This window comes from Perognathus longimembris, chromosome 20 (assembly GCF_023159225.1).
Source record: "Perognathus longimembris pacificus isolate PPM17 chromosome 20, ASM2315922v1, whole genome shotgun sequence".
NCBI lineage: Eukaryota > Metazoa > Chordata > Mammalia > Rodentia > Heteromyidae > Perognathus > Perognathus longimembris.
The window spans coordinates 27492642-27506510 of NC_063180.1; the positions used below are offsets into that span (position 1 = coordinate 27492642).

At 43.1% G+C, this 13869-nt stretch overlaps 1 protein-coding gene across 1 annotated transcript in view; it reads left to right on the forward strand.

Annotated features, from left to right (window-relative positions):
* The first annotated feature begins 236 nt into the window (after nucleotides 1–236).
* Nucleotides 237–13869, forward strand: part of LOC125368166 (zinc finger protein 709-like) — a 35708-nt gene continuing 22075 nt past the window's right edge. The window contains exons 1-2 of the mRNA XM_048369022.1: nucleotides 237–266; nucleotides 2130–3269. Coding sequence (XP_048224979.1) covers nucleotides 237–266; nucleotides 2130–3269 — 1170 coding nt within the window. The remainder of the gene's footprint in view (nucleotides 267–2129; nucleotides 3270–13869) is intronic.

Below are 13869 nucleotides of genomic sequence, written 5' to 3' on the forward strand. Positions count from 1 at the left end.
CAGAAATCTCAGCAACAGCACACAAGTCCTAATTTGAAGCATCAGTGATGACAAATTATCATTCATGATTGTGAATATGACAGGAGGTGCTGTTCCTAAGAATTGTTTCCTTTCCTTTGATTCATTGAATGACTACACAAAGGTGGATTAAGATGCTTTTGAAAATCTCCTCCCGCTTTCATGCTAGGTATGCTTTTAAACATTTCTTACAGGCATTTTCATTCCACATGGCAAAGATGGCCGTCTTTACATTCAGCAAGTCAGCGGTAAGGTCCACGTGACCCCGTCAGTGGTAAGTTACACGGATGTGACTCCTGTCATGAACAGTAAAGACCTGGAAGTGGAAAGAGTAGCAGAAAAAGCAAGTGCCTGCCTCATTGTTGAGCTGAGGAAATTTCGTGGTTGAAAGCTCCACATAGTTTGAATTTTGTAAGGTAAATGACAGGATTTCAACACCTTCATCTCAGGATCTAATAATGTGGCTTCCTGGTAGAGTGCTTGCCTAGCATACATGAAGCTCTGGCTTTGATTTCTCAGTACTATATGAACAGAAAAAGCCAGAAGTGGTGCTGTGGTTCAAGTAGTAGAGCACTAGTCTTCAGCAAAGAGAAGCTCAGGGCCAGTGCCCAGGCCCAGAGTTCAAGCCCCAGGATTAGCAAAAACAAAAATAAAAACAAACTTAAACTCAGATATGCAGTACAAAATAGTATGAAGCCAATGATCTTACCTATCTATGTGTCTGTCTATATCTCTCTCTTCAACTATGTGTATACTCCCTCTTTTTTACTCTCTTTTTTTCTGTCTCTTTGTCTGTTTGTCTCTCTCTCTCTCTATCTCACACACACACCCCCACACATAGCGATCTGATAATTAACTTGATTCTTATCTTGTTGACATCTTACATGGAGCATGTCTTTGGCATTTTCAAGGTGTGGATATAAAAGAAAAAATCAGTTGGTTGTTGTTTTTCTTGTCCTGAGGCTCGAACTCAGGGCCTCGGTACTGTCCCACTCCTTCTTTTGCTCAAGGATAGCACCCTCCCACTTGAAGTACAACACTTCTCCCATCTTTTTGTGACTGGATTATTGCAGGTAAGATGCTCAAAGACTTTCCTGAACTGGCTGACTTTGAACCATGATCCTCAGATCTCATCCATGTGGGTAGATAGGATTACAGGCGTGAGCTATCAGTGCCCAGTTATAATATGTTTTATGTCTAGGCTAAGTAGTCTAGTATTCTCACGTTGAGATATGGCCACAGAGATGAATGTGAACAATTGATGATCATGTTTCATCATCTTCCCACAGCAGAAATCTCTTTATCTGCAAGACTCACTTGACAGGAATGACTCGACAGAAATGAAGACTCACAGCTCTTCATTGACACAGAGTTTGCTAAAGGATGCAGAAGCCATCTCCTGTGTAAGCCTACACCGGGGAGAGAACCATCATGAATATTCACGTACTCCTGAGCACATGGAACACAAAGAAATTGATCATCTAAACGGCAATGGCATTATAAAGAATTCGTTAGATATTACACAATGCAGTAAGTCTCTCAAGAAAAACAGACAGAGTGACTGTGGTCTATGTCCTAAAGTCTTTGTTGAGAGCAATGAACGCTGTAAACACAATGTAACTGACACTGGAGGGAAATCACATGGTTGTAGTTTGTGTAGGACAGCCTTGGTTCCTTCAAAGTTCAGTCACCATATGACTGCGCACAATGGAGACAAAGCATGTGAGGATAGTGACCTGGGGCATGTAGTTGATCAACCCAGGGAGCTCAGTTGCCAGGATGGAGGAGACACTAACCAGGAAGTTGATGACAGCCACCTGTGTCCTGCCCCCTCCATTCAGCCAAGTCACTTCCAGCAGCAGGCGGACATGCCCACTGGAGGAGGGGCAGATGAAGGTCCCCTCTGTGTGTGGAAAGCGGTCACTCAGCAGTCTCATTCTGGATGTCAGGAAGGAGCACATGCCAGAGAGAAAGCACATGCATGCCCTCCCAGTGGGGAAGCCTCCCAAAGGCCCAGTGACTTTAAGGCACCAAACAGAAAACACACTGAAAAGAAACGGCATGTATGTCTCATCTGTGGGAAAGGCTTCAAATGGCTCTGGTATGTTAAGAAACATAGTGTTGTGCACACTGGAGAGAAACCATATGAATGTAGCACCTGTGGGAAAGCCTTCACTCAGTCATCTTCTCGTGCCTCACATGAGAGAATACACACTGGAGAGAAACCCTATGAATGTCGTACCTGTGGAGAAGCCTTCACTTACTTATCTCAGCGTGCCGCACACGAGAGAACACACACTGGAGAGAAGCCTTATAAATGTCGCACCTGTGGGAAAGCCTTCGCTGATGCATCTTCTCGTTCCTCACATGAGAGAATACACACTGGAGAGAAGCCCTATGAATGTCGCACCTGTGGAGAAGCCTTCACTTACTCATCTCAACGTGCCACACATGAGAGAACACACACTGGAGAGAAGCCCTATGAATGTCGCACCTGTGGGAAAGCCTTCACTCATCCATCTTCTCGTGCCTCACATGAGAGAATACACACTGGAGAGAAGCCCTATGAATGTCGCACCTGTGGGAAAGCCTTCACTCAGCCATCTCCCCTTGCCACACATGAGAGAATACACACTGGAGAGAAGCCCTATGAATGTCGCACTTGTGGGAAAGCCTTCACTGTGCAATCTTCTCGTGCCAAACATGAGAGAATACACACCGGAAAGAAGCCCTATGAATGTCGCACCTGTGGGAAAGCCTTCACTGTGCAATCTTCTCTTGCCACACATGAGAGAACACACACTGGAGAGAAGCCCTATGAATGTCGCACCTGTGGGAAAGCCTTCACTGTGCAATCTTCTTGTGCCAAACATGAGAGAATACACACTGGAAAGAAGCCCTATGAGTGTCGCACCTGTGGGAAAGCCTTCACTCAGCCTTCTCAACGTGCCACACATGAGAGAATACACACTGGGAAGAAGCCCTATGAGTGTCACGTCTGTGGGAAAACCTTCCTTTTTCCATCCTATCGTGCGGCACATGAGCGAACACACACTGGAGAGAAACCCTATGAGTGTCACTTCTGTGGGAAAGCCTTCACTCAGCGATCTTCTCGTGCCACACATGAGAAAATACACACTGGAGAGAAACCCTTTGAGTGTCACTTCTGTGGGAAAGCCTTCACTACATCATCTCAACTTACCAACATGAGAGAATACACCCTGGAGGGAAACCCTATTAGTGTCACTTCTGTGGGGAAAGCCTTCACTGTGCAATCTTCTCATGCCACACATGAGAGAATACACACTGGACAGAAGCCCTATTAGAAAGTCACTTCTGTGGGGAAGCCTTCATTACGCCATCTTAACGTGTCACACATGAGGGAACACACACTGGAGAGAAGCTCTATGAGTGTCACTTCTGTGGGTAGTTTTCTGTTTAGCCTCCAGTCTTTTTCCCCATATGAACGTACATAATAGATAAAAAAATGATGCATGTCATCGGCGAAGGAAATGATTCAGTATCTCATTTAAACCTTGCGTGGACGAGAAATGAGAGCAATCACACAAATGCAACCTGTGTGTGGAAGGGTTTGGTACACCCTGTAACCTTACAAAGTAAGAGCAATCCTCCCGCAGGGAGAACTCAGGAGTCTCATCTGTATGGGCAAGTCTTCAGTCAATCAACTCATCTAAGACAACACCAGAGGACATATACTGGACAGAAACCACAGACAGAAACCATCTTTTTAAGAGGCTTTAGACCTGTCTGTCTGCGGGTGAGAAAGACTATAAACATCACAGCTCTGGAAAAGCCTTCAGTCATCATGGAGGGTTGGCTCCCTCAAAGAACAAATGGCGGAGAGAAACTGTGGGTGTCACTTGGGGGAAAGCTGTGAACTGATCTACTCCTCGTATACAGACTCAAATTATGCACACTGATGAAAATCCATGATAACATTTTTCATGTGAGAAATCCTTCTGTCTATAGTCACCCCTTCAATGTCATGTGGGAATATAAAAAGGAAAGAATATAGCTGTGTGGGGTACTATATCTTGCTCTTATATTATGCACATAAGAACTATGACTATAACTTAACTTTTAGTGTAAATTTAAATATGATGAACGAGAACCAGAAAAGCCAACTAGTGACCCAAACTCAGTTTGGCTAGTCAGTCCCTATGCACAACCACATTTAAAGATGTATGTGTGTAATCTGTTTGGATTCTAGTGAATGTAGTAGTCTGTACTTACAGTGTTAGTTTCAAATACCCTAAGGGCCCTTAGCGGGAAGGAAACTCCTAATCCTCACTTAATGGAGAAATCTTGTGTTTTGGTTCTTTGTTGGTCTTCTGGCTTGAACTTCGTGTGAGGGCTGTCAACTATCCTTTAGCTCTTTTTTTCTCTAGGCTAGCACTCTACCAATTTGAGCCACAGCCTCAATTCCGGCTTTGTAGGTTAACTGGAGAACTTACCTGGCCCGGCTGGCTTTCAATTTTGATCCTTCCATAATCAGCCTCCTGAGCTGCTAAGATTACAGGCATGAGCCACCAGCACTGGGATACAATGTATTTGTAAGTAATAGGAGAGCAAGTCACTTGATATACCTCATTTGTCTTTAATTTTGTGAACAAATATTCATCTAAGCATCAGGTATGGCATGCTTAAAATCCTGCAGTGACAACTTCTAGAAATTCTAAGTATTCCATCTAAATGAATGATGAACTTTTATAATTCATATCTTTTTAATTTAACAGCCAAGTTTGTGGTAAATGCAATGTTCCCTATTGTATATGATGTTTAGTGTCATGAGAGATGAAAATCTCTGAGTGAATAATGATGTATTCTTGGGCTGGGGATATAGCCTAGTGGCAAGAGTGCCTGCCTCGGATACACGAGGCCCTAGGTTCGATTCCCCAGCACCACATATACAGAAAATGGCCAGAAGCGGCGCTGTGGCTCAAGTGGCAGAGTGCTAGCCTTGAGCGGGAAGAAGCCAGGGACAGTGCTCAGGCCCTGAGTCCAAGGCCCAGGACTGGCAAAAAAAAAAAAAAAAAAAAAAAAAAAAATAATGATGTATTCTTCAACAGTAAGGTTCACTAAGGAAGCTTGACCTTAAAAAGAAAGTGGAGTCAATTCTGATTTACTGGATGTCAAAGTATCTTTAAACAATATATAGGTATGTATGAATATATATGTACAATAGTGAGATTGCATAAAATTAATAAGAGGAATCATCACATGTAGATTTGGATGACATGCAATCCAAACTAAAGGTCAACCAGGCAGAACCTAATTTGCAGATAGAATTAGGAATACAGATTTCAAATAATTGAGAGACTAGTTTGAGAAGATCTGACATTTATTTTGTTCTACTTTTGATCATGAAGTTTAAACCAGAACATTGGATCTGAACTCCTTGATAGGTGAGAAGATATTGAGCCCATACTTTGGGCCATCCCTTCCTTCAATATCCTTTTCACTGAGATAATTTCCAACTTGTTCACGTTAGCAGAAATCCCCAAGTGTGCTGAGAAACACAGCACAGGGTTTTGTCTCCTTCCCAAGTGTCTAGGAATGGCATGACTATGTCAAAGGTGAGTGCCTGGGTATGCAGCCTAAGGCATTTGGGGCTCCTCGGTCCTCCTCAGTACTTGGTGTTACCATGTCTGTTGGTCAGGCCCTCAGAATACTCCTGATGTTTGTACTTAAACATCTCCTTTGGGCAGAGTAATGGTGGGAGCTCCTCTAAGTCAAATCATCATGATAGCCCTGAGATAACTTACATAAACTATATGGAAATATATCATTTACATCAAAAGTGCCTGGACGGAGTGTCTCAGATATGTAATCCCACCTTGTCAGGAGGTTGAGAACAGAAGATTATTTTTTGAAGCCAGCCCAGGCAGGAAGTCTATGAGACTCTTACTGACTGCCCCAAAGTCAGCTGTGGAAATGATGGCTCATGGGTAGAGTGCTAGTCTTGAGTATGAAGCTCAGGCCCAACACACAAACCCTGAACTCAAGCCCAAGGAATCCACAGAAGAAAAGAAACAAAATGAGAAGCTCCTTAATGAAAGAGTTTACCGATTTTATGTAAGTAGTCACTGGTGTCAAATTTTCAGGAATGTGGAAAAAGTGTGCTCTGAAAAGTGAAATTGGACCCCATTTTCAGGCAGCACCCATTTTGTTGTCTGTTTAAACTATGAGCAAACTGAGGACAAGCTTACGAAGGCCCAGCCGGTCAAGAACTCTAAACGCCTGGGAATGCTTAACTCTAACTGCCCCCAGAATGCCTCCAGCCCTGAGCCAATCAGATTTGTACCTGTGTCCTAATCTTGCTTGCTTGAACACCTAATTACTGTAATTTTTGGGTTTTGCCTTTATAAGCTCTGTGCAATCACAGCTTGGGTCTTCCTCCTAACCTCGACTGTGTCGGTGAGTAGGACCAGGCCCAACTTGCATATTGCCTGAATAAAGCTTTGCTTTTGCATTTTGGGACGTCTGGCTCTTGGTAGTCTTCTTGGTGGTCTTCTCGCGACTTGGCATAACACTTCTCAAATTACCTATATTCAGGTTACTGATGCATATCTTTACAAGTAACAGATGGTACTTAGAAATTATATTAAATAGCATTATACTTTGCTCTAAGATGCACATATATTTTTAAAATTAGAATTAATTGACCAAATGTCAAGATACTGAGCATTTTCAAAAACTTTTTACATGTGCCTGCCTATCTAGTGTGTTTTTAATTTGTTTAATAGAATATATTCTTGTTTTTGTGTTTTGATAGTGTAATATTCCCAGTATACTTTTGCTTTTAAAACTTTATCCCCAGTGGACTGGGCTGTTGTGGAATACTTGTAGATTTCTGGGGGGGAGGAAACAGGTCATTTTGGGTATGTCCTTGAAGGCTCTCCCAGGAATCTCTTCTACTCTCTCTTCTCCTCCCTCCCCTATTCCTTCTTCTCCCTCTGCTCTCCTTCCCTTCTCTCTGTCATTTTCATTGTCTCCCTCAGCCTCCTTCCTGGCAGCTAGGAGGTATGGCAATTCTCTGCTTCATTTTCCCACTGTGGTCATGTTGTGTCCAGTGCATGGGTCTCAGGAACGGAGAACAGAATCCTTTGAAATAATGAATCAAAATAAATCCTTTGTCGCTTAAACTCTCTGTGTCCTGAATTTTTATTATAGTGATGGAAATCAACACCAAGGTGAAAAAGGTTTACAAAAGGAGGAAAGCAATTAGCAGTGGGTGCCTTGCTGGTGAACATGTAGTGTCTGGTGGTAGAGAAGGGAAGAGATCAAGGGGGTGAGGTGGGGGCAGAGGGGGGGATGTCTCGGGTGGAGTGGCCACCAATGTCTCAATGTGGCATTGGAGGAGTTAGTGAGTTTGGAGTGGTGGCTGGGCTCTCCATTCTTAATTAAAGCTCATATTCTCCAAAACTCTGACACTCAGGAGGTGATGGGAGTTGTGCTCAAGTACTCCTCAGACTCACTCAGCAAGCTGCCACTTCACTGGGTTGTGCACTAGACTGCAACAGAACAATCCATGCTCCCTTTGGGCAGGTGAACAGGACCCCTAAATTTACAAAAGTTGACTGGATGTAACCAAGTACCTTTCCCAGAAGCTGACTTTGTCTGGGTCTTCTTTAAATGTTCTTCTGAGGTGCTGGGAATATGGCCTAGTGGCAAGAGTGCTTGCCTCCTATCCTTGAAGCCCTGGGTTCCATTCCCCAGCACCACATATACAGAACAAGGCCAGAAGTGGTACTGTGGCTCAAGAGGCAGAGTGCTTGCCTTGAGCAAAAAGATGCCAGGGACATTGCTCAGGCCCTGAGTCCAAGGCCCAGCCCTGGCAAAATATAAGTAAATAAATAAATAAATGTTCTTCTGAATTACAGGTACTCTATTAGAAGTCCCTGGTTTCAGCTGCAGTATAATAAATTCACTTGAGTTGGGGACAACAATCTCGTGAAAGGGATAAATTTTGTGTTGGGTGCCAGTGACTCACACTTGTAATCCTAGCTTCCTTATTTATTTGCCTGGTCCTCTGGCTTGAACTCAGGGCCTAAGCACTGTCCTTAAACTTCTTTGTGCTCAAGGCTAGCACTCTACCATTTGAGCCACTGAGCCACTTCTGGCTTTTTCTGTTTATTTGGTGCTGAGGGATAGACCCCAGGGCTGTGTGCATGCTAGGCAAGCACTCTACCGCCAAGCCACATTCCTAGCCCATAATCCTAGCTTAAGAAGCTGAGATATGAGGATAGAGGTTCAAACACATCACAGGCAGGAAAGTCCATGAGAATTATCTCCATTAAATCACTGAAAACCTCCAAATTGGGCAGTGGTTCACATTGGTAGAGTAAGAGCCTTGGAGCAAAAGAGCTCAAGGACAGTGCCAAAGCCCTTAGTTCAAGCCTCGTTATGAACCAAAAGAAAAAAGAATTTGCTAAGCATGAGAAAATCTGCAAGCATTTAGGCTATCATGTAGAAATCTAAAAATCAGCTGTACACCACTGGCTCACACCTGTCATCCTACCTATTGAGGAGGCTGAGATCTGAGGATCGAGGTTCAAAGCCAGCCCAAGTAGGAATGTCTGTGAGACTCTCCAACTAGCCACAAGAAAACTGGAAGTGGCATTGTGGCTCAAGCGGCAGAACACTAGCATTGAGTTGAAGAGCTAGGAACAGTGCCCCGGCCTAGAGTTCAAGTACCCCTCCCCAAATGGAAATTTAAAGTTCACTCAAGGCCAAATCTTGAAGAAGGCCTTGCCTCTTATTAGTCCATAGGGAATTGACCCATCGCACATGGAAACTAGAATTCTAAGTTGTCCTCTTCCAGTCTCTGGCACAGAATTCTGGTTTTTAAAGTATTTTGTTGACTACTGGTGAGGATTTTGTCTTTTTACTCTTTACCTAATGCTTGAATTTAGATTACTCCACCTTTTTTTCAATCACCTATTTGGATACCATAAAAATGTCGACTAAGGTTTCCTGCAAAAGACAATATCTGGGCTGAGAATATGGCCTAGTGGTCGAGTGCTTTCCTCGTACACATGAAGCCCTGGTTTCAGTTCCTCAGCACCTCATGTATTGAAAAAGCCAGAAGTGTTGCTGTGGCTCAAGTGGTAGAGTGCTAGCCTTGAGCAAAAGAAGCCAGGGACAGTGCTCAGGCCCTGAGTTCAAGCCCCAGGACTGGCCAAAAAGGAAAAAAAAAAAGACAACATTTGTTTTGAATTATGTATTCTATTGCAGGTTCCAAAATGCATTTCACTTTTACAGTTGTCACATCGTGTCCAAAAAAAAAAATCTAAAGCAAGTTTCAGAGTGTATATAGATAACTCATAATTTCAGGATATCTGAGCCTCTGCAGCCCTCTGGGTTTATTTACATGGATGCCTTGTCTGGGATGCTTTTGAACCTAGAATTACTTCTACTCTGTTGACGATAGGTGGCACTCATTCTACATTTCTCCTGTCAGTTTGGAGCCACAGAAGGTGTTGTAGAATAAGTAATGAAGAAAATGGCTACAGGTTTGCTTAAAGCATCATTAATAGTGTTATAATCTCTCAATCTAATCCCTTAAAATTCCTCAGCTTCTCTCCTCTGCCCAGTGGAATTCTGTGGCATGGCACCATAATGTTGACTGACACTCCCCGGCCAGGCTGATTGTATTCCAGGGAGGCACAGATGGTTCAGGGCACCTAATGCAAAGGGCTAATAAAATTACACTGTAAGTGTGTGCACTTTTCTCTATGTGTAAAGGTCACATGCCAAGTCATCACAGAAAACATGGCTGCCTGGGCCCCTGCATGCAGATGGAGCCGTCGGGAATTTCCCATGGGTGGATAGTACCTTGGCTCCTGCCCTGTCTCCAATTCCCTGACAACAAGCCAGAACTGGAGCCCTGTCTCAGCCCTGAGTGACAAAGCTAAAGGACTGAGCCTAGGCTCTGACTGACTTCAGCACACACGAAAAGAAGGCAAAGTTTATTGCTATAAATTCAGACCAGTGCTAATGTAATCTTTGAAGACGTATTTAAAAATTTCAAAACATGACATAGATTGTTATATTCCCGAAATAGGTTTTCTTCAGGTTTCTTTAGGAGTCTACAGGAAGCCAGTTTAACCAAGCAGGGCTGGAAAGGAGTTCCTCGCAGCAGAACTGAGAACTCGTGCCCTTGCAGGAGAAGCAGGTCTCTTGTCATGACAATGGTCTGGGGAAGACACTGTGCTGTGTTTGGAAACAGGGACTCCAAGGCTAGGCAAGTTGGGCAAAGAACAAGTTCCAGTTTGGTATGGCCCCGATAAGGCAAGAATCATTGCACTATGACAAGGGTATTGTAGGTGTCTGTTTCTTATCAAGTTGAAGCAATTTCCTCATGCAGATATTCACCTTTGCTCCTAACAGTTCCATCTGCACTACTGCCTTCTGTTCTATCTGCTTCCAGAACACTATGTTTAGACATGTGCTGAGAACGTAAGACTAAAACCTTGAAGACGGAATATGAGGATAACTAACACAGTGCCTGCCTGACATTTTTCATCAGATTACCTGTGGTGAGGAGGTTGAACTCTATGCCTTTGGGGCACACTGCTGCTTGAGTAAGGCATGAATTGATACATATTTACTGCAAGTGACCAGAGTGGGTTTATCATATTACTCATTATGTAACCAACTTGAGATTTGATAGGCGCTCTTTCTTGGTGAAAGTTGACATTATAGATCATACTGGAGATGGAAGATATTCTAAGAATTTCCTAGCTGAGAGGGTGAGGGAGAAAGAGAGTTTGGTTTACATGGCAGGGTTACTTTTGGAGCAGTACAACTTAGTGTCTAGCTGAGAGTCCGTTAGTTATGTAACTCAACCTCTTCCTTTCACAGACACCAGAATCTTGGCAGAAAAGTTTGAAGGCAAACCTTTGTTTAAAGCTAGGGCAACAGCTGTAAAACTCAGTGCCCAAATACCCATCTAACTCTTCTGTCCTCTGCCTTTTTATCTATTTTTCTCCACTTATCAATCAATAAATTAATGAACAGGTATGTGCTTGAGAGATGAGACACAAAGACAAATCCGATCACAATTTCCATCCAGGAGAAGCTGGTGGCCGAGGAAGGGTATTTCCATCTAACATTATAATCTGAATCAACATAACATTAAACAGCTCAAATTTCTGAGGTGCAAGAGAAGATCCAGAGAGCTTTGCTCCCGGGCATCACCAGTATTGTGGAGCATCTTCTGTTTCACTCTTGCACCAAGTGCCTAGTTCTTGAAGCACACTCTTTTCTTACAGCAGAAGGGTGTCAGCTGAGATCTGCAGCCCCCAGTCCTGACTTCGAAGGTAAGGCATTCTGCTTCATAGAGCCCATCCATTTTCATACAGCGCAGTCTTCTCTACATGCCTTCCCTGGCTGCGTGGAGGAAGCAGTTGGTTATGAGTTACTAGAAAGGGAAGCAAAGCTGTATCACCAGTCACCGTCAGAATTCCTCTCATATAGGCATCAAAAGATCAGGAATGTATGTATTCCCTGAATACATCAGTCTGAGCTCCAACCTCCAGTAAAATAAATACAATATCTTTACTAGTTAATTAGGAAAAATTAAAAACTTTTCATTCTCCAAATATCAAACATGCATTTTATATGCAAACAGGTATAATTATGATTATGTTATACTAATAGAATAATTCTTGCAATTATGCTGGCTGCATACTTTCTAACTTGAATAAACAATCTGACCACAAAATATTTCCAAGCTGGGTGCCAGTGGCTCACACCTGTAATCCTAGCTACTCAGGAGGCTGAGATCTAAAGAACATGGTTCAAAGCCGTCCAAAGAAGAAAGTCTGTGAGAATCTTACCTCCAATAAACTACTCAGAAAAAGTGTGAAGAGAGTCTGTGGCTCAATTGGTAGAGCAATAGCCTTGAGCTGAAAAGCTCAGGGACATCACCCAGGCCCAGAGTTCAAGCCCCACGATGGACAAAAAGAATTCCAAATTTAGTGTCTGATATAGAGAAAAAGGTAATTCTGTGCAATTCGTATTACAAGCAGAAAAATGAGAGATCATGCACGTTGCCCTATGTTCCTGGAGTTTTATATACAGAGCAAAAATAACTACATGCTAGTCTTCCCAATCCTGTCTGCAAAGTCATTTCCTACAACTTCTGAGCCAGCCTGCCAAGCACCCTACCAAACAGCCATGCCCGTCCACAGGGCTGACATCAGACTGTGCCCCAGGAGGACTCGGTGAGGAGTTCCTCACACAGCACATGCAACTCACTTTTTTTTTTGACTCTTCCTTTTCAGTGCCACTGTACTTCAGTTTCCTTACCATATCACATTAGTTTCCCTCTTTTTTTTTTTTTTTTTTTAGCCAGTCCTGGTCCTTGGACTCAGGACCTGAGCACTGTCCCTGGCTTCTTTTTGCTCAAGGCTAGCACTCTGCCACTTGAGTCACAGCACCACTTCTGGCCATTTTCTATATAGGTGGTGCTGGGGAATCGAACCCAGGGCTTCAAGTATACCAGGCAAGCGCTCTTGCCACTAGGCCATATCCCAAGCCCCTAGTTTCCCTCTTTATTCTAATCAACAGCTCTGTTAGTCTTCACCACGGTTATATTATCATTCCCATTTAGAGAGGAAATTGCAGTCCAAAGTTCAGCTTGTGAGGATCAGAATTCAGATTCCATCCCAGGTGGTTTGCCCTGTTGTCGATCATCAGATGTATTCCCAGCTCTGAGCCTCTGGGATCATTAGGGCAGTGGCGACCCTAACAAGTGGTTCAATGGTGCTTCTTACTGGGTTCTTATCAGACACAGGTTCCTCAGTTTGAAGAAAGCATGTGATTCAACATCTACTTCTCCACATCATCTGTAGTCCTGTAAGGAATGGGTGGAGAAGGCAGCCCCAAATGTCTTCCTCTTACCTTTAGCCACTGTCTACCATCTGTGGAAAGAGACTACATACAGATATTTAGTCCCTGATGTTTTACGCGAGGGCTTCAAGCATGCAGACACCCATCTCTGGTTGTCCTTTAGTGCTTGATCCTTGCTTTCAAAAGGTCACTGTGAATACCCCTCCTCAGGACAACTTTCTGGAACTCTTAAGTTGAACCAAACTCCCATTTCTATGACTTTTCTTTATGCTTTGTATCTTGTATGAAATTTATGCTGCATTAGAGTATTGTTGCATCATTTTACATATTCATACCTCTTTTTTTTCAAATTTTTAATATCAAGCTGATATACAGAGAGGTTACAGTTTCATATGTTAGGCATTGGATACATTTCTTGTAGTGTTTGTTACCCTGTCCCTCATACCCCCCTTCCTCCTCCCCCTTTCCCTTTCCCCCCCTGAGGTGTTCAGTTCACGTTCACCAAACAGTTTTGCAAGTATTGCTTTTGTAGTTTGACTTTTTACCCTCTGTCTCTCAAATTTGGTATTCCCTTTCTATTTCCTACTTCTAATACCAGTATACACAGTTTTGACAATACTCATAAGATTACAGAGATAGTGTAGGTACAACCACTGGAAGGTGATACGAGAACATCATCAATAATAGAAGCTACAGATACAGATGGGATGTTGAAAGTAGTTACAACTATGATGTAACAATCGTTTCTGTAACATGGAGTTCATTTCACTTAGCATCATCTTATTTGTTCATTAGGGTATAGCTATTGGGCTCTTGTGATGCTCTGCTATGACTTGCCTAAACCTGTACTAATTATTCCCAATAAGAGATACCATAGAGTCCATGTTTGTTTGGGTCTGGCTCACTTCACTTAGTATAATTTTTTCCAAGTCCTTCCATTTACTTACAAATGGGGCAATGTCATTCTTTCTG